Source organism: Falco rusticolus, chromosome Z, assembly GCF_015220075.1.
Source record: "Falco rusticolus isolate bFalRus1 chromosome Z, bFalRus1.pri, whole genome shotgun sequence".
NCBI classification, from domain to species: domain Eukaryota; kingdom Metazoa; phylum Chordata; class Aves; order Falconiformes; family Falconidae; genus Falco; species Falco rusticolus.
Window position 1 is genome coordinate 20,690,132 of NC_051210.1, and position 24,698 is coordinate 20,714,829.

Genomic DNA, 24,698 nt, shown 5'->3' on the forward strand with positions numbered 1-24,698 from the left:
GTTGGTAATCTAATTTGTGATGCTTGACTCTTTCATCTTTTGTCAGTGGTTTGAAGAAAAACAGCAGCAATTTGAGAATCTGGATCAGCAACTTAGGAAACTTCATGCCAGTGTCGAAGCATTAGTCTGCCACAGAAAAGGTAACTTTACTCTTACGTGGCTGCATGAACTTTAGGAAATGGTGATGAAACGGAGCTTAGTGTGTCAGAGCTCTTAATTAGTTAATTGAGTTACACAGTATATTTTAATGCAAAAATCTTCTAATTGTGTCTTTTAGTTTAAACTGCTCTAGCATTTTTGTATACCTGCTTTTAATCTTAATTTAACCAGAATATCTGTCATTCATAAAGTAACTATATTGATTTAGCATCATTTTTTAATTATTTAATAAATTAATAAATTATGGTATTAAATGAGATTTAATACCATACCTAGCAAGTGATTCTGCTACAGGAAACATTCATAAATGTACCTCTAGGTCACGAGTCATTTCCTTCTGAACAAAAAGTGGCTGCATAAATCCATTTAAACATTTTTTGGATTAGTATTGCTCTGTTAACTGAGTTTAAGCGCTTAAACAGATATTTACTATTCTTAATTTGGTCCACATAACTATACATCATCAAGCTAGTGTTAAGGTAAACTCTTCTGGAAAGATGAGTAGTCTAAGAATATCAACTTTTGGGTTGTTTACTTTAGAGAGAAGCAAAGCCAGTAAGCTTGTATTTTCATCACCTGTACTGGTCTTTTGTCAAAGCTGGCTTTCCGTCAGATGATTTAAAAAAAAACACAAACAACCAAAACACCTAAACTTTGATTTGTATTTCAAGGAAGACTGTAAATGTGCCACCTGACGCTAGTGTATTACGTTAAAATATGGTGTCACCTTTCAGCTTTCTTGTAACTCTATCAGGAATTCCTCTCTGTAGTAAAAAATCTTTGGCCAGATGTCCTCAAGACTAAAGAGTATTTTAAGAAGTAAAGGAAAATGGGAGGTTTTGTTTACTGTTGATTTGGCACCTGCTCACAGATCTGAAGAATTGTTTATTGTTTTTTTAGAGTTGTGTCTAAGTTGTAAAGGTTTTAAGTATCTGAAGACATTTTGCTTCTACAAACATTTGTGGTGTTCTGATGCTTCCACAGAAGCAGCATGGTTGCAAACAAACCTGCACTTTTATCCTGAAGTAATTTGGATTAAGCATTTATTCAGAGGTCCTTCATAGGACTTAACTTTGTACAGGACGACTGACATGGGATTTGGTGAGACAGTTGCCCTAGTATTTCTTAATAAATAAGCTCAAAACTTTACCTTCATAGATGCCAGCCATACTGGTATGTGAGGGGTTTTTTTTTCAAGTCATGTCAGAATGTGGCAATACATTACAGTATGCACAGTTAAAGGTACTTCAGTCAATTAAAACAGTCCAGCAGAAATACAGTTCCACTTACGGCAGTGGCGGTTTTGTGAAATAGTTGGGTGTTTTCCCACTTTGAACTCCTGTGGTGTAGACCTGTTAAAATTGGTTTGATTTTGCTCTGTAGGTGACTTGGCTTTTGTTTTGTGGGCCTGAGTTTTCTCTGAACCAGGCAATATAATGCTGAAGTGACAGTTTTTCCCCTGTCTTTTGCTAGACAGAGTAGGCATGACATTAACAGGCTCAGCAAAACGTTTACTGTTGGAGAGGTTTTTTGGAGGCAGTTTTTCTCCTAAATGTGGTTTCATTGTGATCTCCTTGTGTATTATCATAAGCTTGAGGAAATACAGCTTATATTTTTCAGTTGGTGAAATTAGGGTTGAAATAGGGCAGAGGTCTCTCCTCCACTGATCTGTGCTGCAGAGTAATATTACGAATTATCTGAACTGTACTGAGCACTACTCCTGTATTTCAGAGCTTTCAGCCAACACAGCTGCCTTTGCTAAAAGTGCTGCCATGTTAGGTAACTCTGAAGACCACACTGCTCTATCTAGAGCTTTGTCTCAGCTTGCGGAGGTTGAGGAGAAGATAGATCAATTGCATCAAGAGCAAGCTTTTGCTGATTTCTATGTGTTCTCAGAACTGCTTGGTGATTACATTCGTCTCATTGCTGCAGTAAAAGTGAGTACTACTAGAAAAAAATACTGATTTTTGTACTTGAAGTCAATTCCTCAACATGCGGATTTAGGGTAAATGAATGTGCGTGTTTGCACATATTGTAACAGTTAAGATAAAGTTTTTGCCTGAAATTCTGAGTAAAATGAATGCATCCATGATCAGTTATTCCAATGATAAAAATGATTGTGATGAAAAATGGGAATGGATTAATAAGATCCAGACAGAATGTAAATGGTGAATATCATCTACTTCAAGCAGTACCAATTGTGCACAGTGTTTGGGGACATCATACACTACTGTGTCTAAGGACATTGTACTTGTTTCTTTCAAGTTACTTATTTTTACAGTATACTCATAGTTTTTCAAGACCATAATTTGGCTGTAGCCAATAGTTTCTGTAAATAAGAAACAAATACAATTTGTATATTTAAGTAATAAAAGAAAATATTCAGTGTTGGCGTAAGTCATACTGCACAGCATGATTAGTTTTTTTCGTGGGAAGAGCTTTTCATGAATTTTATCCAGAAATACCTTTGAACTTGCCAGATTGTTGGGAGCGTGGGGTTTTTTTACTTTTTTTAAAAAATATGTATAGTTTAACGCTGCTACCTTAGTCCCTTCCTAACAAAAATGTGTTGCTGAATATGCATGTAATCCATGTGCATGAAAAGTTGGCTAGAATCTGTATTTAGAGAAGTATTTGCATAATAGAGCAATTTGAAGTGATTGTTTTGGTAGTGTTTTGATGAAATGAGAAACATAAAATGGTTTGGGGCACTAAAGTGTCTGCTCTGAAAAGGCTTCTTAATACCCTGTTGTTTGTGGAAGATGTTGAGGTCTGCAAGCATGCTGTCAAATGAAATGCAACCAGAGATGTAGTAGGCACAGTGAGGTTTCTTTTGAGTACGTCTGTTCCAGCTTTACCCAGCATTACCTTTTCCTGGTAAGGAATTTAGATAGCTCTAACAATTCCAGTTGTTTGTCTGTCCTTACAGGGTGTGTTTGATCATCGAATGAAGTGCTGGCAGAAGTGGCAAGATGCTCAGGTCACTTTACAAAAGAAACGTGAAGCTGAAGCAAAGCTCCAACTTGCCAACAAACCTGATAAATTGCAGCAAGCTAAAGATGAGATAAAAGAGGTAATGTTATCAAATGTTATTTTGGAGGTTAGACTTCCTGCATTACCTCATTCATTCTGCATTAATGCACTACTTTATACCATTTTTATTTATAAATCACTTACTCATTTGCTGTGTTTCATATTTACCGAAATTGTTAAAAGGAATTTATTTGAAATATTAAATGTGTGCATTTTTTTGTCGTAAGATCTGTAGGGCAGTTAATACTGTCTCTACGGAGTCTGGGAGATGGGAGGAGGGAAACATGGACAAGTTAAGTAATGCTTTTAACTGTTAACAGATTGCTTGGGTAGGCAGAAGGGCATCTCTTGGCTTCTAAATCTAAAATCCAGTTAAGACTACTAACGGAGAACTGTTCCCATGTTTTGCTTAATTATGCAGCGTATCTACCCATATATATATATATATGTATGTATATATGGTGTAACTTCAGTAAAAATAAATTAACATGTTGAAGTGTCATAATTTATACACTTTTTCTATCATGCTTCACTAAGGAAATTGAAGAGGTAGGACAACTTAATTATTTAACATTAATGCATTCTAATTATGCACCAGTATTCTCTCATTAAATAATGGGAGAAAATCATTGCACATTTCAAGCTGTCTTAAGCAGTTAATTTGTTTGGCTTCCTCATTGGTCACTGACCACATGCTGCTTTGTTCTTTCTGCCCTCATATATTTTGCATATGGTATTGAAGTTACTCATTAACCTGGCTTTCTTTTTCTTAAAAAAGGCCTTTGTTTACTGGGAAAACTTTGTGTCACTCTTTGTGACCACATTCTTGCTGGTTGCCTCTCGACGTCACCCGTTCATCCACAATACAAGTGAGCTGGTACTCCTTGTCAAAAATACTTCCTGAGTATTGGAAGTAGTAGGAAATACTCTTTCTCAGTCCCAATATGAAAAGAATTAATTACGTTGTTTCTGAAGGATTTATTTTTCCTACTTTATTGGATGATTAGTGAAGGTTGTTAGTAAACCCACAATTTGAATGTGCTGATGGAAAGTTAGTGCTGCCATTGAAGTATGATCAGAGTTGCTGAACTCTGTAATACTAGTACTTCTGGCAGAGATTTTGCGAAGTGGAAGCCTACACAACTTGAGCTTCATCCATGACAAAAAGCATGTTGCTTTTTGCAGATAAAGGGCCAAAGAACAGTCCTAGAAATAAGTTAGGGAATAACGAGAAATTTCTCTGTGTCAGAAACTCTTAAGATGACAGGCTGTTATCCATTGATAATTCATCAAATATGTGGCACTTGGGCATGATGAAACTTGGATGTTGGATCCATTTAGGCCTGTAGAAGCTTTCACTGAAGTCTCAGGTACCTCTAGTTGCTGTGGTAAGAAGGCACAGGCAGTCTTAATCTGTGTTTTCCTTGGCTGAGTTTTGTATTGTTTCAGCTGTCTAATAACTCCTCGTGTTGGTCTTCCATGAAGGACCTCATGTTATGACTTACACATTACGAAGCTATGCAGACAATAAGGGGACTCTCAATAAATATAAACTAAAAATATAAATATGTAGATATTTATTAGAACATAGATGATGTTCGTCTCCTATCACAGTAGTAACTTGACACTGCACCACAAAATGCTTTTGTTGAGTAAATAGTACCACTGGATTGCTAACGGGAATATGTTATATTGAAGTATGTTGCTTCCCTGCTGCCTTTTTCTGAGGAAGATCGTTACTGGATATATTGGCTCCCATTACTCAGTTACAATGTTGAGATGAACAGATACAGTTGCCTTTTAAGTATTTCTTAGCCTGCATGCGTTGGAAGTCTGGGGCTGATAGCTTTTTTTCACAGTCTTATCTACCCAGCTAGCTTAGATTTCACGATATAATAGATGTGTAAAAGCAGTTATAAGATAATGTAGATTATGATCTCTTATTGTGTAGCTGAATGTCTTTTCCCATAAACTAAGGAGAAACATAACCTAGTGTCATGTATTGTTACATGAATACCACACTCCCAATATGGCAAAACACCACAAGCAACATAACTTCCTCTGAATTTTCCTTTTGTGTTCTCCTTACCTGCAATAACTTTTCTATTCCTGCTTTCTGTGAAAACAGTTCCCACTGAACAAGGAAAGCATGTGCTTTGGCTTGGTTAAGTAACATGCATTCTGACTGGAAAGCCAATAAACATGTCGTTAGTAGCCTGCCATCTGCAACAGAAGTATGATAGAGATAACCATACACTTGATCATAGACAGAGATGAAAATTTAATCAACTCTTTCTGGGATTAGGAAAGTATAGGGAACTAACTTTTGAGAAACTCTCACACACTTGATTGGACAGTTAGTCACAGAAAACTTACAGGTTTAGATTCCTCCTATAGCAATGTTTGTAAATGGGTGGGTAAAGCTTTCGAGGTCCTTTCTGGATTCTAAAAAATCCTTAAAAAAATGTTAAGTGTTCCTTAATAGCAATACTAAGATATTTTTACGTTTCATCAATAGATAGCATTACCTTAGAGATACCATTGTTCTAACTGATCTGATGACATCCTATTACCCAATCTGTTACTTTTAAGTTATTATTGTAAGACTTTCCCTTAAGTATGCAAAAAACCCCAAATAGGTCTTTTTCAGCTCTTGAGGGACTATCACTAATATACTAAAAAAGGTTCAGATACTGACTGACTGAATGGAGAACACAGTCTTAACTCTGTATGTCTTTCCTTTGCCAGTGGGAGACAAAAGTTCAGCAAGGGGAAAAAGATTTTGAACAAATCTCCAAAACCATTCGCAAGGAAGTGGGAAGATTTGAGGCATGTATAATTTTGTCCAAGTAAATAACAGTCTTAATTTAGATAATATTGACATTCCAAGTAAAATTGGTTAAGAGGTTAATATGCTATAATTTATTTATTAACAGAAGGAACGAGTGAAAGACTTTAAAACTGTTATTATCGAGTACTTAGAGTCATTAGTGCAAACACAACAGCAGGTAAGATAAATTTTAAGTTTTGTACAAGTTAATATGTTCTATATTAGGTTAGTTTTTAAAAGGCAGGCTTTAAGTATAGCAATTTCTAAAACATAAAGAACTACTTCTAGCCTGTACTGTGTTGGAGAATAACATAAGTGTTTGGAATTTCCCAGCTATTGCTGTGCTCCTTTACACAGCTCTGATTCAGGAAATCAAGGGAGAAGCTGCCTTACAGATATGGGCGAGTGGAGGGTCTTACCTTCTTCTGAAACTGAATTAATACTTTAACTTACAGATTGGAGTAAATTGTAATGAATACGTACTTAGACTTACTGAGGAGACTTGAATGCTTAAATATTTAGTGCTCTTTTTAAAAAGTATATAATATTACTGAATACTGTAAAACAGTTTCCAATGATTTGGAAGTAGGTCCTGTTCCCAGAAGAGTCTGGACTCTCTCCTTTGCTCATGCCATGAATATAACCCTGTGGCTTTGTTTAATTAAAAAGAAAAAAAAAAAAAAAAAAGGTGGTACCCTTAGAGGTAAGAATAGCAAACTGAGCTTACAAAAACTTCTGTGTAACTATTCTGTAGCATTGTGTTCAATGTGTGGTAAAAACTCTGTTGCTATAAGTAGAATTGTGTATTTATTACTTTTATTTTTTCTTGCATTATGTAGTAATGTGATATGTAATATGAAGCACCTGTGTTCTTACTTTGTCGGGTGGGGACAAGTTTACCACAAGAGAAGGAAGATCCGCGTGTTTTCTTTTCCAACATTTAGTACTTATTATAATGTTTTTCCCTTCTCTTCAAGCTAATAAAATACTGGGAGGCATTCCTACCTGAAGCCAAAGCCATCGCCTAAAAGAAAAATACTCCAAATGACAAGACAGTCTGGATGTTTATCCTGGATAAAACTAAATTCCACAGTGAAATCACTTTAAATCATCCAAATAAACCACTATATATTTTACAAATTAACATGTGGCTTTTTTTATATACTACAGCATTTTATTAACAAGCTGCATGTCCTGACCCTCTTTGAAGTGGACTGTGGCATGATGTTCTGCAATACATGCTGAATTGAACACTATTGTGTCTTAATACTTGCACTAAAATGTGCACTGCAAGGCCAGAAAGCTGATATTTTTGTTCTTTACAATATGAAGTTCTGTAGTATGTTTACCTGATCTTTATGAAACAAATTTAATTGCATCGATTGAAGTTCACTTAAACATTCCTGTACAAAATCATGTTTTTGTGATTACAATAATAAAGGGATGTACCTTGTGAAACATTAAACATTTCTGTCTGTTTTGTGTCTGTAGGTATTTGCTAATGTTCTTAGAAGTAGCATTTAGAACAAATTGAGATCATATCAAAGGCACAAACAACACTTAGTAAAGAATGCTGGAGATGGTATTAAAGGTCCACAAAGAGGTATTGGTGATAAACTGTTATGGTTTTTAATTCTGAATCTCTTCTTTACAAGTGTTCTTTCCACCTGAAGTTATCGCTGCCTTGGTAAACTGTAATGCATTAATACTCATAGAGTCAAAATACTGATGCTTGGGCAAAAGGCAAAACCAGAAGTGTCTTCCAAGTGTTTTACAAAGCTTCTGAGGGGTTAAGATCAACTGCATGGTCAAATACCGGTGTCCTAGTGGACTGATAAATTTCATCAGTTGTCTTAAATGGTCTCAGGATACAAAAAGAAAAAAATCTTGCAATAATTCTGGTAATCGAGGAGGAAGAAATGTAGGTAATTCAGCTGAGTGCAAACTAGTTGTAAGGGCTACCATTCCACTTGGATTTTCATGAGTAGAAAACATATTTGTAGGAACTGGTTATATGGTTGTATCTTTTATAAGAAATCAAAGCAGCTAAACGTTTTCTGAAATACACAATATTAACCTATAACATGCTGCCCTGTCATTTCTAATGACACACAGTGCTTGTCAATCGCATGTACTAATATTAAGATATTTTAGACAAACATTAATCATGTAAAATACAAGAGAAGTTCTTGCTTTCAGTTAATCATAAGACTGCAGGATAGGCCCCTGAATTTGTATTGTTTGTGGTCAAGCATAAAGAAACACCCAATACTATTTCTGAACAAAATGGCAACCTAAATTCAGGTGGAAGATCATACACTGTGATTTATGCAATGAAATTAGTATAAACTTTCCAGGTTAGTGTTCCCTATTGTTTTCTGTACAGAACTCTGTTGGCTCAGTATTTCTAGGAATTTTCAAGAAAACTAGTACAGAAACTGTTGTTTTTTTAAATAAAAAATAAAATATCAAGCCTATATCAAGCATCTTTTTAAATGGTGAAAAGTTAAAACCTTAAGCTTTGTAGTATCTGTGCTTCAGTGTTTGTTAAATCATTTAGCTTGTAACTGCTTTTTGAAAAGCTCAAGTATGCAACAGGTTTGTGATGAAGAAATTGATCTAGGCATAACACTTGAGTAAGTGTTATGGTATACTTGACTTCGGCTCGCTCAGTGCTAATGAGAATTGACCAACAGCTCAATGTTAAATTTCAGGTTTGTTCCAGTGAGGGAGATAGTGGGTACTTCCAGAATTTAAGACTCAATGTGGACATGCAGAGCTGAAAATGGGCAAACACATACTTTCATGATCTTTTTTTTTTTTTTTTCTTTCAGTGATTTATCCAACTTTCTTAGCTCTCGATTATTTTTTTCTTTTTTGCTTCTGTTCAGGATTAGAATTCAGTTGAATTATGGATCACATTTCTTCTCTCTGTGATGAGAGAATAAGAAATAGCTTTCACATTAGTCTCCTAGCAAGGATTAGTGCAATTTTGTCTATGCTAGACAATTGAAAACAAGCGTTGTGTAGGTGGGTGTCTTAAAACAAGAAGCCTGTTGGAGAACAAATAGCATTTCTGGAGTTCGGTGTTAGAGAGGTTTGCTCATACAAAAAATTTGTGGTGGTTTTTTTGCATTACAAGGTTAATTTGAACAGAAGACCCAGATCAGCTGTCACACTTGGCTAGCATAAAACTCTTGTTTCAAAAATTTGTTTAATTTATTTTGCATATATTCCCCAACATTATGGAGATTGCAGAATTGCTTATCGTCTTTCCTAATACAATGAATGTCTGTATTGGCAGATGTTTCTCAAACCAAGTGAATGGAGGTGTTGCTGAACTATTTCCTCTGTGGAGCTCACTACAGAATCTTGTACTAACTTTAAGTGGTGTTTCCCTGAAACTCCCAAGCCAGTGTACCACTGAAGAATCACTAGCATAAACAAGATGAAAGTTTGCAAAATGGTGAACTACATCAGGAATAGTGTACAAAAGACAAAGTGCTAGTGAAGTTTAGTTTACATTTTAGGTTAAAATAATCTGTATATGTTTACAACAATTTTAAATCATCCCCATTCTTGTATCCATCATGTCCATGGTGCTTTTTGAATTAAAAATATATCATGTGGTGTGGCTCAAACTGAAGACTTTATTACCTCTTTCTTAAACTGATGTTCAGTCTATAGTAAGTCTTTGATTCTTTAGTCACTGTCCCTTTTCAAATGGAATATTCTGCTTCCCTATCAATTATTCCTTCTTTATTTCCCTCTGAAGGCCTCATATGAGAGTTTGTGTTTTGGCATCTCTGGAGTTCATGCCCCAGATATGTCAGTTTCAAATTTTGATGGAGATGAGCTGCTGACTAGTATATTCTGTGCATTTAAGTGAACAGCCAACATCCACTAAAATTAGATGGACAGTGAAATGATTGTCTTCAGAAAAAACTTCCACCTTAGAATAGAAGGCTGTGTAATAATTTGAATTTCTTGCAAAACATGAGTCCATTACAACCATGTGAGGAAAAAAAAAATTGAAAATTCAAAGATGTAAGGAGCTGAAGTTCCATGTTGTTCAAAGTGTTACTTGTTATCTGCTAAGGGTCTTCCCTTTTTTAAAATTCTTGTGTTCCATTGTTGAATGGGGGGTGAACTTGCTAATAAGTAAAATAACTTCTTACTTCCCTGCTAAAACACTGCTTGCTTTTTTTCCAGATCAGTAATGAAATAGCTAACATAGGGAAGGGATATAAAATAATCAAAATCTGTTTTCTGTCATTAAGAAAGAGGTCTCAGAAGAGTATGCAACACAGCTTAAGCAAAATGCTTCTAGAAGGTTTTTTGTATTGAAATTAAAGTAAAAGAAATATGCAATGAAAATGGAAAGGTGAGAAAACACTTGAGTTAAACCATGTATATCTGTGATTTCAAGAGATCAAGATAAGAAAAGCACAAGAAAGAAGATAGCACAAATCATGAGAAAGGAAGTGCTTTATCTCAGCCTCAAGTCTGATGTGGAAGTTCCAGGGAAGGCAGGAACTCCAGCAGGGCAGAGGAGTGCTGCACCATATGAAAACCTGCAGTTATCTTACGTCATTCTAATGCATTGATTTTCCCCTCTTGCCCCACCCACCCATGTGCACAGACATTCCAGCTGTTCAGAAAACTTAAGTGCTTCGGAGCTCCAGCTTAGTGACTGTTAGAAGTACTGAGGTTTTTATATTATTCTGTGAACTCACATAGAAAACAACTGATCTACCCAGTTATGATTCCTGTCTTTTTTTCCAAGTGGTCTTGTGTGTACTTACCGACTGATGGAAGTGCTTTGGTGATGTTTTAGAAACAACTACAGCACTTTCAAAAAATGTGCAGCTGAATCTTGAGCGAAGAAGACGCGAACATCTTAAAAAGCAAATGCTGTTTTACTCAAAGTTTTATCAAGTATCTGTAGGAGTACGGTGACATGCAAGTTTGCTTAAAACCTTTCTGGTCTTTCTGGTAGCAACTGAAAAATTGGCAAACAGGTTGTGGTATTAAGGACTATCTTTTTTTAATCTGGTCTCTTGTTTTGATGTGTACATTACTTATCGCTTTGATTAGAATTTTTATATGCATTTCTTTGCCTACTTGTATTCTGGAAGCTAGCCATTCAGGAAGTCCTTGAATCATGAGGATTAGTGGAAACTGATCTTTCAGAGTTGCCTGTGTTCATTCCTTTTTCTCTGCTGTGAATCACTGTAGCATGACGAATGCTGAATCCTCCCACCCCCTGGATATTGTACAGTGATAACTTTGGGAAAAAATTAAAACAGAAGTGGCCAACAAAGCTGGCGGGGGGGGACGGGGACACGGGGGGACAACAGGGGACGATGACATGGACAGGGATGGGACACAGGGATGGGACACAGATGGACATTTTCAAAAATATATTTCATTTTTAGATAGTCTGGAAGTTTGACTGAAAATGCCACATTCCTATTGAAGTGTTGTATACTTCACTGGTTAGACCTGATTCGAAACTGATGATTCTTAGTGTCTTTAATCGTGGAAGGTTAAGCTAGAGTCTAATAACAAGTATCAATTAAAACTGGACTATATATATATTGATCTATTTTGCATCCTGGATCAAGTTAACTTAATACAACCCAAGATATGGATACTTTTAACAAACACCAGAATTGAAGACCAACACCCACAGTTCCAAGAGGACCTCTTGGGGCTGCTCAACGCATGAATTTGAAGGCAGCCTATGTAATTGTTATCAGCAGACCTCAACCCTTTCATAGTTTTGCTTTTAAGATTACTAACTTGATTTTAATACACGTTACAGCAGTTCAAATCAAGCTACACTTAAAATGTAATCTTGCTTTGTGGGAATCATTGTATCATTTGTGCAATTAGCTTTCAAAAACAATCCTGGATGGTTTTCAACACATGTTGATAGCATCTTATGAATCAATGTTTCTTAAATTTTTGATCCTCAATGTATGAGACAGAAAGACAATCCTTGGCCAGTCAGCCATGTGAGAAATCCTATTTTTTCTTTAGATGTAACTTTACAGATTAGCCAACTAATGATGATATATTGTTCAAATTAAGTATTTAACATTCCAAAACATACTGATGTATTTGAATGCAGCTCACCATGTAATCTTCCTTGTTCCTCTTGGCTGATGCACAGTCAAAAGTTCCATTATATACTATTGAATCTGAAACCAGATTAATGTCTCAAACTTTTCTTTGTTAATAAGTTATATGATATTAGGGAGAAAAGTAGCTTTTTGAAATAATTAGTTATTAGATTGCAAACAACCACAAATAGTGCCCCTATCAAATTCTTCTGCTGGCTTCTCATCAGCATAAATGCATTATGGCATAAATGGTGTCATTAGACTGTTCATCCATTTTGTGTTAGGGGAGGAACAGAAACTAAGCTTAAAGACTAGAGTCTTAACCAGCAACTAACAGTAATGATAGCATAATTCTTCCCTAGCATGCCCACATTTACCAGACTGATTAGACTATCCTTATATGACCATTGGGATGGCTATAATGTATTTATCAGAGCATGCTTCAGGAGCAAATGGGATACCTTACTGACTCCCTTTAGTCATCACTGTGTTCAGAGGCCGTGGTCCCTACAGCGAGAGCACACAGGAGCTGTAAACCTGTTTGCTCTTGTCACCACTACCACACGGCAGTGCTGGGACTATCCTGCTGGTCAACAGCAGTTGAGGACAGTAGCAGAGGAGCAGTGTTGTGCAGAAACAAATGACTAAGGACTATTTTCCTTTGATTTCAGCTCATTTTTTATTATGTGTGGTCATTATTAGCATAGTGAACTAGTGTTAGTTTGTTTTAGTTCTCTTGGGTTTAGTCAGAAGCTTTCCATTTTGTATTGAATTCTTCAGGTTATATAGGTCTTTGTTTAGAGCAAAACATAATTCAATTTAGCTGGCAGTAAAACAAAGAGAAATGGAGGTGAAAAGAGCTTGTAAACGTTTTTTCCCCTGATGTTACTAGTCTCTAAGGAAGCAGATCAGTTTTCGGAAAACAGCTCAAAAAGATGATCTTGGAAACTCTGAGATAGTGTAACCATGGATGTCAAATAACAGTAGTCATTTGGTTTCTGTCCATTTTTGAGGTAGGTTTTTGTACTTGACTCTTGCTTATGGTAAATCAGACCCTGCATTTACATGAATTTATAAGGGTAGCTACTGTTTTAAAGATAGTGAGAGATGGTGAAGTTGCACATCTCAACTGTTAAACCTCTGAGATTACAGCATTCGTGAAGCCTTACAAGGTGAGTTTTAAGGTCCTGCCATCTAATACAGTTGCTTCCAAATGGTTTGAAGCTTGAGGTTAGCAAACTTGTGTGAGGTGGGAGTGTTCTGCTGTGCGACAGCATTGCCTACTAAACGCATCTGTTATTCCACCTTCTTTTTCTGCCTCCATTACCGTTTATGTTGCCAACACAGGTGCTTATTTGGGGGAGTAAGAAGTTTTATTTGATTTCCCCAATGACTAGAAATCATCTGCACCTCTGTGAAATGGTGTGCTTTGCTCAGTAACGAAGAGGCAGCTCCTCAGAAAGCCACAGAGCGGGTGGTTTTCCTCCACACTGAACCGTTTTCTTCCTGAATTTCATGTTGCAGTTTACAGGAGGCCTTGTGGAAGGCACTGCATCAGCACAGCTGTCGGGAGTTTGCTGGCCCAGCCGGCACAGGAGGTAGCTGGAGTCGCGGTGCCAATTCAGGACTGGATTGTTTCATCCCTTTGGAAGTTATTTTTTCGTTTTCCTGCCCGTTTTCCCGTGCTCCAAACCAACACTGCTGCACCGGCGTATTCAAGCAGGTGCTCTTCAACTTTGCTTTCAAAAACGCAGCGCTTCCAGGGGAACCTACGCTCCTTTCGCCTCGCCTCGCCCCGCACCCACCGGCGCCAGGCGCCCCCGCCCCGCCAGCACAGCGGCGCTGCTCAGCCCCGTACCCACCGCGGGGAAAGGCGGCGGGAAGGGCCAACCCCTCCGTCGCCCGGCCCGCACCGTGTCCTCGCACGCCTTTACCGGGGGCTGCCCCCCCCCGCCCCGCCAGCCGCCAGCCCCGCGCTCCCGGCCCGGTGCGGATGGGGGCGGGCCGCAGCGCCCCGCCCCGCCCGGCGTCACGTGCGCGGCGTCACGTGCTGCGTGCAGATGGCGGCGGCGCCGGTCGGCGGGAGGCGGCGGCCCTGAGGGGGCAGGCGGGCGCCCCCGGCCCGGCTCGCCATGGAGGTGTACATCCCCTCCTTCCGCTATGAGGAGAGCGAGCTGGAGCGGGGCTACACGGTGAGAGGCGGCGGGGCGGGAGGCCCTCGCGCCTCGGGGAGCCGGTGTGGCGGCGGCGGCAGCGGCGGCGGGGGCCAGGCCTGAGGGGCCGGCGGGGCGGGGCGGGGCGGGGCCGCCCTGGTGTGCCGTGCCCTGCCCGGGCGCGGCGCGTCCTCGGCCTGGCGGCGTCCCTGTCCCACGGAGCTGCTCGCTGTGGAGCGGTGGCGACGGCGGCTGGCACAGCGCAGCCAGCGGGTGGGGAGAGGTGGCGCGGCCTCGGCGCCGCGGAGAGGCCCCTGTGGACGCTGGGCCCTGGTCCGGGCTCCCCAGTTTCGATCGAGGCCAGCGCAGGGCCAAACCAGATGAAGGAGCTGGAGCATTTCTTGCATGAGGAAAGGCTGGGAGACCTGAGACTATTCAGCCTGGAGACGAGAAGCTCGAGGGATCTCATCATGGCATACAAATAATCTGAGTGGAGGGAATCGGGAAGAGGGAGCCACGGTCTTCTTGTTTGGTACCCAGTAACAGGACAAGTGGTGATAGGCACATGTCAAAGTACAGGGAATACCATTTAAACATAAAACTGATTTGTTGCCACAAGAGTGGTCAAGCAGTGGCACAGGGCGCCCACAGACAGGACTGTGAAGTCTCCGTGCTCGGAGGTTCTCAAAACCTGACTGGACACGGTCCTGGCCAGCCTGCTCTAGCTGGCCCTGCCTGAGCAGAGGTGTTAGTCTACGCAATTTTCAACCTCAACTTTTTCAACCTCAAATGTTTTTTTCATCCCATGGAGCTGTTGGGCTCTAACACATTTCCACATGATGCAGGGTAGAGACAGGCAATGCTCTCGACCAAAGCCCAAGGCATTTACTGAAGGTGGATATTCAAAGCTAATTTTTCTATTAAATCGGTAGTTCTGAGCTGTTGAGAAATACCAGGAAAAATCTAATCCTGTAGAGTTGCCAGAAGATTAATCCGTATAGGCACAGTTACGTGAAGCAAGTGCGTCTACCTGATGCTAATGCTGTGTATTCATTGGTCCTCAGTGCTGGCAAGCATTTAGAAGCCTTGCCGCTTCAGATGCCTTAATGTGGCAGTGTAACTGCATTAATATTTCTGCCTCTCAGTTGAACTTCAGTGCAGGTGGTTCCCTACAACATGTCTGCATGATTTTGGGGAATGAAACTGGCTTTAAAACATTCCAGTTGAGTGTGGTTACAATAGCACAGACTGATCCCAGCATGTCTCAGTTGAGCAGGTTAGTTGATGTGACACGAGTGATTTCTAAGATGTGCATATCACACAAATAGGATTTTTCATAGCTATATGTTTTTAGAATCTGTTTTGGTGTGTTATTTCTTCAATAGTAATTCTGTCACTGAGTCCTGCTATCTAGAGGATGTTTTGTTAAACTGTATAAGCTTCAATGAAATCAGAAATGAAACTGTCTCTCTAGAAGTCTTTTAAGCAAATGATCTTGAAAGTGAAGATGTTTGATTATTACAACAGTGTTTCTCTCAGGTCACTGGTAATGAGTCAAACTCATGGATCTGAAACTTACTGTAGCTCAGTATAGTTTGATTGCTGTTCCTCATGATTACTTTTCCTCTTCAATCAGGTGAGGGGAGTTTCCCATGCAAAAATTACTAGGCTTTACACTATAAGATGAGTCAGTTCAAGGATTTCCCTGACCATGAAATTGTACTAGAAGGCATAGCTAAAGTTCCTCTGGGTCAGCAGGCATGCTTGTGAGAGAGGATATGGAAGTCTGTTCTGATAATAATAGTGTGTATTTCGTTTATGTTTTAAAGAGCTTATGGAATATGCATGAGCAAGGCTTATTCTAGCGTAACTGTCAATTTGTTACATTGCTAAATAATTTGCATAAGTATTGTTTCAAGCACAGAAATTCATGGCCGCTGCAGATGAGTACGCTGTAAGCCCTCCCTCCAGCAAAACTGAGGTTAATGAGAGCTTACCATTACTCTGTACTAGCTAGGAAAATGTTGTATAGGCAGAGGTATTTACCCAAGAAAAAACAGTAACATAGGAAATATTTTGCATTGAGCAAAAAGGTGATTTCACTTGGACGGTTGGAGCTTGTGAATGTTTCTGTGTCCAGACCACATCAGCTCTCATTCTTTTGAACATAATTATGTGGGGGTTAACAGTCCGAAGCTGTGGGTTTGGTAGATAATGCTATAAAATATGGGGATTGCAGGGTGTTGAAGTCTTTGTGATTAAGTGGATGTTTCACCCGTTCTGTGCTACCTGAATCTGATGAATTAGAAAAGTTGAGATAAGTGGAGGAAGTGACACTGTGAAGTATTGAATCTCTTTGAAATGTAACCTTCAAATTAAAGGGGATGGCTGCAGTCCTGGACTAGTGCAGTATATCTGAGTGAAGTATGGTTTTTTTCTATGAAATTATATATGTAATTCAGTTCTAGTTATTTTGCATCATCAGGCTTATGTATAGTATTAACATTTAAAACAGTATGGTGATAAAGGTCAAAGAAAATGTACCCCCAGCCCGATGAACATGACTGCTAAAGTCGTAAGAATGGGCAGGGAGAAGGCTGAGGTACTTAACATTTTTGCTTCAGTCTTCACTGGCAACCTGTCTTCCTACACATCCTGAGTGGATGTGCTACAAGACAGGGACTTGGGGAGCAAAGTCACTCTCACTGTAAGAGAAGATCAGGTTTGTGACCACCTGAGGAACTTGAATATACCTAAGTCTGTGGGACCAGATGAGATGCATCCCAAAGTCATAAGGGAATTGGTTGATGTAGTTGCCAAGCCATTCTCCGTGGTATTTGAAAAGTCACAGTAATCAGATAAAGGCCTTGGTGACTGGAAAAAGGGAAACACTGCACCCTTTTTTTAAACAGGGTAGAAAGGAAGACCCTGGGAGCTGCTGACTTGTCAACCTCACCTATATGCCTGGGAAGATCATGGAACAGATCCTCCTAGAAGCTGGAGATGATTTGAGACAGCCAGCATGGCTTCAGCAAGAGCAAGTCTTGCCTGTCCAGCATAGTGGCCTTCTGTGATGGAGGGACTACATCAGTGGGCAAGGGAAGAGCTACAGATGTCATCTATCTGGACTTCTGTAAGGCCTTTGACACTGTCTCCCACGAGGTCTTTCTGTGTAATTTGGAGAGAGATGGATTTGATGGGTGGACTGGTGGGTGAAGAATTGGTTGGATAGTCGCAACCAGAGGGTAGTAGTCAATATCACTGGTTTGCATTTGGACATTGAGCTGAGTGGTGTCCCCCAGGGGTCCATGCTAGGACCAGTGTTGCTTGATATCTTCATCAATGACATACAGCGGGATCAAGTGCACCCCCAGCAAGTTTGCAGACAACACCAAGCTGAGTGGTGCAGTTGACATACCTGAGGGAAGGCATGCCATCCAGAGGGACCTGGACAGACAGGCTTGAGAAGTGTGCCCATGTGAACCTCATGAGGTTCAACAAGGCCCACATGCAAGGTCATGCACCTGGGTTGGGACAATCCCTGGTATCACTACATGCTGTGGGATTGAGAGCTGCCCTGCAGAGAAGGACCTGGGGGTACTGGTGGATGAAAAGCTGAACATGACCTGGCAATGTGTTCTAGCAACCCAGAAAGGCAACTGTATTTGGGTCTGAGCTGCATCAAAAGAAGCGTGGTCAGCAGTAGGGCGAGGCAGTTCTCCCCCTCTACTCTGCTCTCATACTCTGATGTACTGCATCCAGCTCTGGGGCCCCCAGTGCAAGAAGGATGTAGACCTGTTGGAGCACGTCGAGAGGAGGGCCACTAAAATGATCAGAGGGCTGGAATACCTCTCCTAAAAGGAAAGGCTGAGAGAATTGGGGTTGTTCAGCCTGGAGAAGGCTCCAGAGAGACCTTATCATGACCTTTCAGTACTTAAAGGGGGCTTGTAAGAAAGGTGGGGACAGACTTTTTAGTAGGGCCTGTAGCAATAGGGCAAGGGACAATGGTTTTAAACGAAAAGAGTGTCGATTCAGAGTACTTATAAGGAAGAAATTTTTTACAGTGAGGGTGGTGAAACACTAAAACAGGTTGCCCAGTAATGTTGTAGAACCTCATCCCTGGAAGCATTCAAGGTCAGGTTGGATGGGGCTCTGAGCAACCTGACCTAGTGAAAGATGTCCCTGCTCATTGCAGGGCAGGAGTGGTTGAGAAATATGGTGATGATAGTCGTAGTTTCTTTGTTAGGAACAGTGACAGTGGTGACTTCCTGCATGAAATGAGAGACTGGAAGATGACTCCTTCGTCTGCATGGCTTCCAAAACACACTTTCCTGACCTTTCTGGGTTTCTGGTTCCCTATCTTTCGCAGAACAGAATCCAGTTCCTCTTGGATTCAGCCTGGCACTGTGTATTCTCGGTGTGTGGAAAGACATAAAAGAAGTGTTTGTCCTTTAAGGAAGCTCATTACCAACTTACTGGTTTGTTTTCAGCTTGCTTTCCCTGAAACATATTGTTTCAGATGATTTTCTTTTTCTCCTTGATACAGCTAGACAGCACTGGGAAAGTGGAATGAGCAGAGACCCATCGACCACTGGTTAGCTGTAGAAACAGAATGCAGTTCTAGGGAGAGGGTAGAAGCCAGAGAAACTGGAAACTTCTCCCTAGCTTTAAAGGGAAAACTACAGAGAAATTAAAAAATAGAAAGGGTGGGGTCTTGACCAGTGAAAGATTGGGTTAGTAAAAGAAAAGATTAGAAAGAAAAATGAGGGAAAAGTCTATTATGCAACACTTGAGGTAGGGCCCTGTCAACAAAGTAAATGGGAAACATGCTCCTTTCAGTCTTTTTCAGGAGCTCAGCTTTACTAAAGCACTATTCCTCTGACATAAAACCTTGAAAGCCTTTTTTTCCACACTATACCCCCCTCAAAAAAAAAAAAAAAACCCACCAAAAGAACAGAGTAAACTTGCTCTTGTTCCAGTTCTTTTTGGGGTATAGATAAAATGATGAAACACAGGATAAGGAAAATGTCTGTTTTCCTTGTGGACAATTAGATTTCATTGTCAGTTTAAATTGATGATACTAGCTTCCAAACTATTGAGCCTGTGTTAATAAATGCAACAGTTGTTCATAATTTGGCAGTGAATGACCTTTAAATGTAGACGCTTACTAAGGGTGTCCCTAGGGAACAATTCAACTTCAAAATGACACCCATGTGTTCTTGTTATCATTTAAATATGCTCCCTTTGTCAATAACAGAATAATAAATACTAGTTAGATTTCTAATGTTGATTCGGATGCTAGGAAACTTACTGAATAAATTAGTGTACATTTGATTTATATTGACCAAAAATATTATACAGTGGTATATTGCAGGTCAAGGTGACATACATTTAAATGTGTTGTAGAGCAGAGGGCATACTTGACTGACATATGTGCTTACTGTGTTTTTAATTAGCACTTCCAATACTACTTCCCAAATTGCTCCTGGAGTTGCAAATGTTGTGGAAGTAAGATATGTAAGATCCTAAAATAAAAGTCCATAGACTTGACTTCTGTAGAAGAAGCAGTTTAATTACTAGGCTATACTCTTGTTTATAGTAGTATAAAACTACAAGGACTTACAGTTTGGCATAGCTTAGGTATTTCGACTTTCTTTACTGTAACTGACTACTTGATACGCAGTGGGGACTTAAAGAGTATAAAGTATGACATAGTAAATTTTGCAGTGCACATGAAGGCACTTAAGGCAGAAACTTGAAAAAGGTAAAACTAAAGTGAAAAACATGACTGAATGTGTGCATAATCAGTTAAGCTGCTGCCTTTTTTGTGGGTTTAATCTGCTTCAAGGTGTAGACAGATTAGACCGAGACATACAGCTCTGGCGATCTCTAATTGTGCAATTGCTCAACCCCCCCGATTCAGAGTCATGAAATCCTCATGGAAAGGGCCGTCTAAGATTTCTTTGAGCAAGAAATCACTTCTGCTGTATGCCTGAGGGGATGTCAGCAGTAGGATAAAGAAGCAGCAGCATGATTGCCCATATGAATGTACCATCTGAAAGACCAAAAGTTGACACATTCTGTCAGTAAACCGTAACTGCAAAACATCTATTACCCAATTCTCTCCCAAGATCTACTGATTTGTGGTTTTGAAGAGGAAGTTACATTTTCAGAAAGATAGGGGGTAGCAGAGCATTCAGTCATGCATCACAATAAAGATATATTTGAATTCCATTGAATCTTTGAGAGGTAACATGGTAAAACTTTGTTAGTAATACAATGCTACCAATAGAATTAGTTCATCAGAGGATTCACGCTTAACAGCTCCTGCTGGTGTTTTCTGTCTGTATAGCATCAAGTCATGATACTTGTAAAATCTTGTCAACAGAGATAATGCTAAGCGTATGCACATTCTTTACTTCCCAGGAGTGAGAACACTCCAGGCTTTGAAACACAACATGAGGGAAGATGTAATAGATCTCTCCCTTTTTTTATTACTGTAATACACATTTTAATTGGTCTTTAAAGTTTTTAATGCCTGATGTAATTCATTCCAGGTTTAATTGATAATTAGTCATCATTGTCATGGCATTTATGAATTTATCTTGGAATTTCAGTATATGATACCATTTTTGTATTAGGTGACTTGTAAGTCCTGAAGATGTTTTTCATCTACAGCAGTGACTAGGTTGTTAAATTAATTAAGTTAGTATGGCAAGAGCAGGTTTAGAAAGCTGTCTTTTTAATAATATACATTTATTTTTAGAATAACTGGAAACTTTAAATGACAATTCTTCAGCCAATTACAATCCAAAATTTTCCGTTGGAACATCAGATATCCACCTACTTATAGATTTTAATTTTTGCAATCTTTGTGAAGAATGTTGTCTGTGCTGCTACTGTACATGAACACATTTTCTTGGCCTTAGTTCACTCTCTTTTTTTATGTTCTTTTGTGAATTTTTTTATATCGAGGAATTTAAATGATTGCTTGTATGGAGACTGAATATGTGTAAGTCTTAGAGGTTCTTGTAATGATTATCTTTGGATTCACAAGAAATAGGAAAGAAATCAATGGTACTTTATACTGCAGCTTAGTGACCTAATTGTGTTTTGTACTCAATAGGCCACTGAGGGCAAAGTTTACTCAGTGTTGACTCCAGCCCTGACAAGGTGGAGTAGGGTCTTCCTGGCACCCTGGCAGTGAGGAGAACATTGAGAAGACAGGCTTGTGTGGTAGAATTTCAGCACTAGGTTTGGATGCAGTGGAAGTACTTAACATTAAGTATGCACCGTGGAAGTGTGCTAATGGAGGCTTTCCAGCTAGCATATTTTGAATACTCTTATTGTAAGCAACCATTATTTCTCCTGTTTACAAGAATTACGTGAGGACTTGTATCAACTTTTTCTTTTCAGTGTTCTGTAAGTCTGAACTTTCTGTGGCTTGGGGAAGGCTTAAATAGCATTTTGAGAGCATTCTGGGAGGGGATTTTGATGATAAAGCAGAAGTGACATCATTCCCTTTGAAAGTGGCATTGTATTTTTGTTGGGAAGCGAAAGAAGAAGTGTACTCTCTTTCTGGGAACAGTCTTCCCCCCCCCCCCCCTTCTCCTTACTAGTTCAACCTATATATCATGTTATAAACATTTCGCATTTCATAATCCAATAAATACTTAAATACTGTGTGGTTGTTGAGTTTCTGTAAAAAATAAAAGTGTTTGGGTCGTAACAGTAATGCTTAGATAGTTTTAGGCATCAAAGTAAGATGGGACAGAAAGAGCATACCGTGAGAAAGGAGCACCACCTCCATTCTAGGTTCTAAACAAAATATGTTTCCGCTCATTCCTCATCTGTCGGTGCAGTGAGAGCTCCACCTCCTGTTCAAAACAACCTTCAGTTCTAAAAACATAAATGCTTTTTGGTGTTGGAGCTGCCACCAGTGTTAGTTACAGTAAGTAATTTAGAAGAAATGACAGCCGAACCTCGACTGCATCTTGCATGTAGTATATTAATCATTTGTACATCACAGTGTTTGTGGATCCCAGTTAAGACCAGGGGCTCTGGTTGACAGTTGTTGAATTGTGTATATGGTGCACAAGAGTTTCAAAAATCACTCTTGAATGAGGCTGCCTACATTTGATAGAAATTGTTTGTCTGGTGAGGTGCTGTGAAAAGTAATGTCAATCCAAAACCGTATTATTATTGTTTGACTACTTAATTCTTTAATATCGTGAAAACGGTATAAAACTTCTGTGAAAGACTGTTCTCCACTAGTCTGCATTGAAAACTGTGAGATAAGAATAACCCCTCTTCATTATTTTATTTTTTATATTCCTTGTCTCTCCTGTAATTGATTTACTTTTTAAAAATGGATTCTCTTTTTATGCCAGGGCATGAAGGTATTCATGTGCTGCAGTACCTCCAAATTGGAAAATAATGAAATCCATAGTTCTCCTATCATCTTTTACATAAGGACAAACAAAGAATCTTGATTATGTGGTGAAACAATCAATTGTTCAGCAGCAAGTTTGTATTGATTACAACGAAGTGCTTTTATGAAAAGTGACCATATGTACTTCAGCTAACTGCCTTTACTTCTGGTCTTACACAGGAGACTGTTTCTTTGCATATAGATTCTTTTCTTTGCTCTTTACCTAGTAGTCGGGCTGTTTCCAGGAATAGGCCTTCCTGGTTATGCATCTTCCTTGCAGTCAAGCTGTGATGGTAATTGCAATCTAACTTCCTTGGTTTTTTGAGATGTGGAAACATGGGGAATGTGTCTCCAGTTTAATCATAAATTAATGGACTAACGGATTTATAATAGTGTCAGGGAATGTTATAAAAATACTTACTTTGCTTGAGGGATGTGAACAAAGTGATACTCAGGAAAAAAATGCAAACCAAATTAGAATGGAATGCTATGCCATCATAGAATCAAAAAATATATTAGCCTATTGTTTTTCTGATTTCTTTGGAATTCCACAAAAAATTATGTATCGTGATGATATATGCTACATGAAACTTCAAATCACTCCATTCTTAAAAGCAAGTTAAAGAACATTTAAAAGCTAGGTTTTAATTAAAGATCCATTCTTCCTTTAAAAGCAAAAGACCTAGCTTCTGTGTGTTACATTGTAGTGAGGGAGCATAAAAAGTCAAAATTTTGATAACATCTATTTTTGGTATTGAACAGGAAATGTCAGAGACCTTTCCTTTTGCTGAGTGCTCAGAATGTGGATGTGTGGTTGGTGGGAGTGCAATCTTCGCAGTATTTCCTTTGCATGATTTAAAACTTCCTGTTTGACACAGATTACAAAGCTCAAGCAGATTTTGAGGCATGGCTGAGTATGTGGGTTTTTTTTTTTAGTTTCCTTTCCATATTTGTCCTCTATATCAAAATCTGTTCCTGTGGGTGGTTTAAGTTTTTCCTTCCCTTGGCAGAAATGTATTGATGTCAGACTTCCAAGTTTGCCATAAATTCTTAGTACCAGTTGGGAAGAGGGAAAGAATATTTTTAGATGTGTTTTAAAAAACTTGGTAAAAATTTGTTAGGAGTGTTATTGAAGATAGTAATTGTCTTCTCTCAGACAATCTTTATGTTGGCCTGAATTAGAGAGAAAGTAGGAGAATATACTTTTTAAGTTCAGCTCCTGCAGCTAAGAAGTTCTTTTGATATTTTCTCTACCTTTTTGGTGCCTACTTGCTACTATAATATATCAGGAAAGTAAATGTAAGGAGAATACATTAATGGGACTCAGAAATAGTTTTAAGGTTCTTGGTAGAATAATTTTTTCTGTACATGCATTTAGTCTTCATGTTTGAATTTTTCCTTTACTACTACTAGATTGTTTGTATTTAATTGCAGCTTTAAAAAATCTCTAAGCATAGTTTTAAGGCTGAAAAAAACTGGTACCATCTGGTTTGTAGTATGGAAATCTAAATTAAAAGCCTGATTTTTGCCTAGACCATGGGAGAAACACAGGAATTTCTTAGGAAAGAAGAAATTGTTTGGTAAACTAAGAAAAGATGACCAGAAGTTCATTCCTTAAAACGTGAAAGCCACTTTTTTTCTTTTTTTTTTCCTTTTGTTCTTTTTTTTTTTTTTCTCCTAAATTAACTTTCTGAACAGCCTAGGTCTTTTAAATAATACATTTTGTGAACTGATACAGAAAATGCATTTACTTTAGTTTTGAAGTGTAGTTGGTGTCTGGGAAAGAATTGGCAACATGCTGCACATTCAAAGCTATTTTTTGCTACTCACCAACTAAATTGTCAAAAATTGTTGATTTGAAAGGGGGTAAAAACCTGCTTAAAGTAATCACAGATACAACTGTTATCTGTTACAGGCTGAGAACTTAATGCCCCATTTCTCAAATGAGTTTTTACAATAACGAG

The 24,698-nt window shown here is 38.9% G+C and overlaps 2 protein-coding genes across 3 annotated transcripts in view; both read left to right on the top strand.

The window, feature by feature from the left end:
* SNX2 (sorting nexin 2) overlaps positions 1–7,487 on the top strand; it is a 32,619-nt gene extending 25,132 nt beyond the window's left edge. The window contains exons 10-16 of one of the 2 annotated variants that reach the window (XM_037373125.1): positions 47–140; positions 1,891–2,096; positions 3,089–3,232; positions 3,730–3,741; positions 5,941–6,021; positions 6,129–6,200; positions 7,000–7,487. In XM_037373125.1, coding sequence (XP_037229022.1) covers positions 47–140; positions 1,891–2,096; positions 3,089–3,232; positions 3,730–3,741; positions 5,941–6,021; positions 6,129–6,200; positions 7,000–7,050 — 660 coding nt within the window. In that variant the 3' untranslated portion in view covers positions 7,051–7,487. The remainder of the gene's footprint in view (positions 1–46; positions 141–1,890; positions 2,097–3,088; positions 3,233–3,729; positions 3,742–5,940; positions 6,022–6,128; positions 6,201–6,999) is intronic. The other variant, XM_037373126.1, reaches the window with a different exon arrangement.
* Positions 7,488–14,189: 6,702 nt separating this feature from the next.
* SNX24 (sorting nexin 24) overlaps positions 14,190–24,698 on the top strand; it is a 71,775-nt gene continuing 61,266 nt past the window's right edge. The window contains exon 1 of the mRNA XM_037373250.1: positions 14,190–14,342. Coding sequence (XP_037229147.1) covers positions 14,283–14,342 — 60 coding nt within the window. The 5' untranslated portion in view covers positions 14,190–14,282. The remainder of the gene's footprint in view (positions 14,343–24,698) is intronic.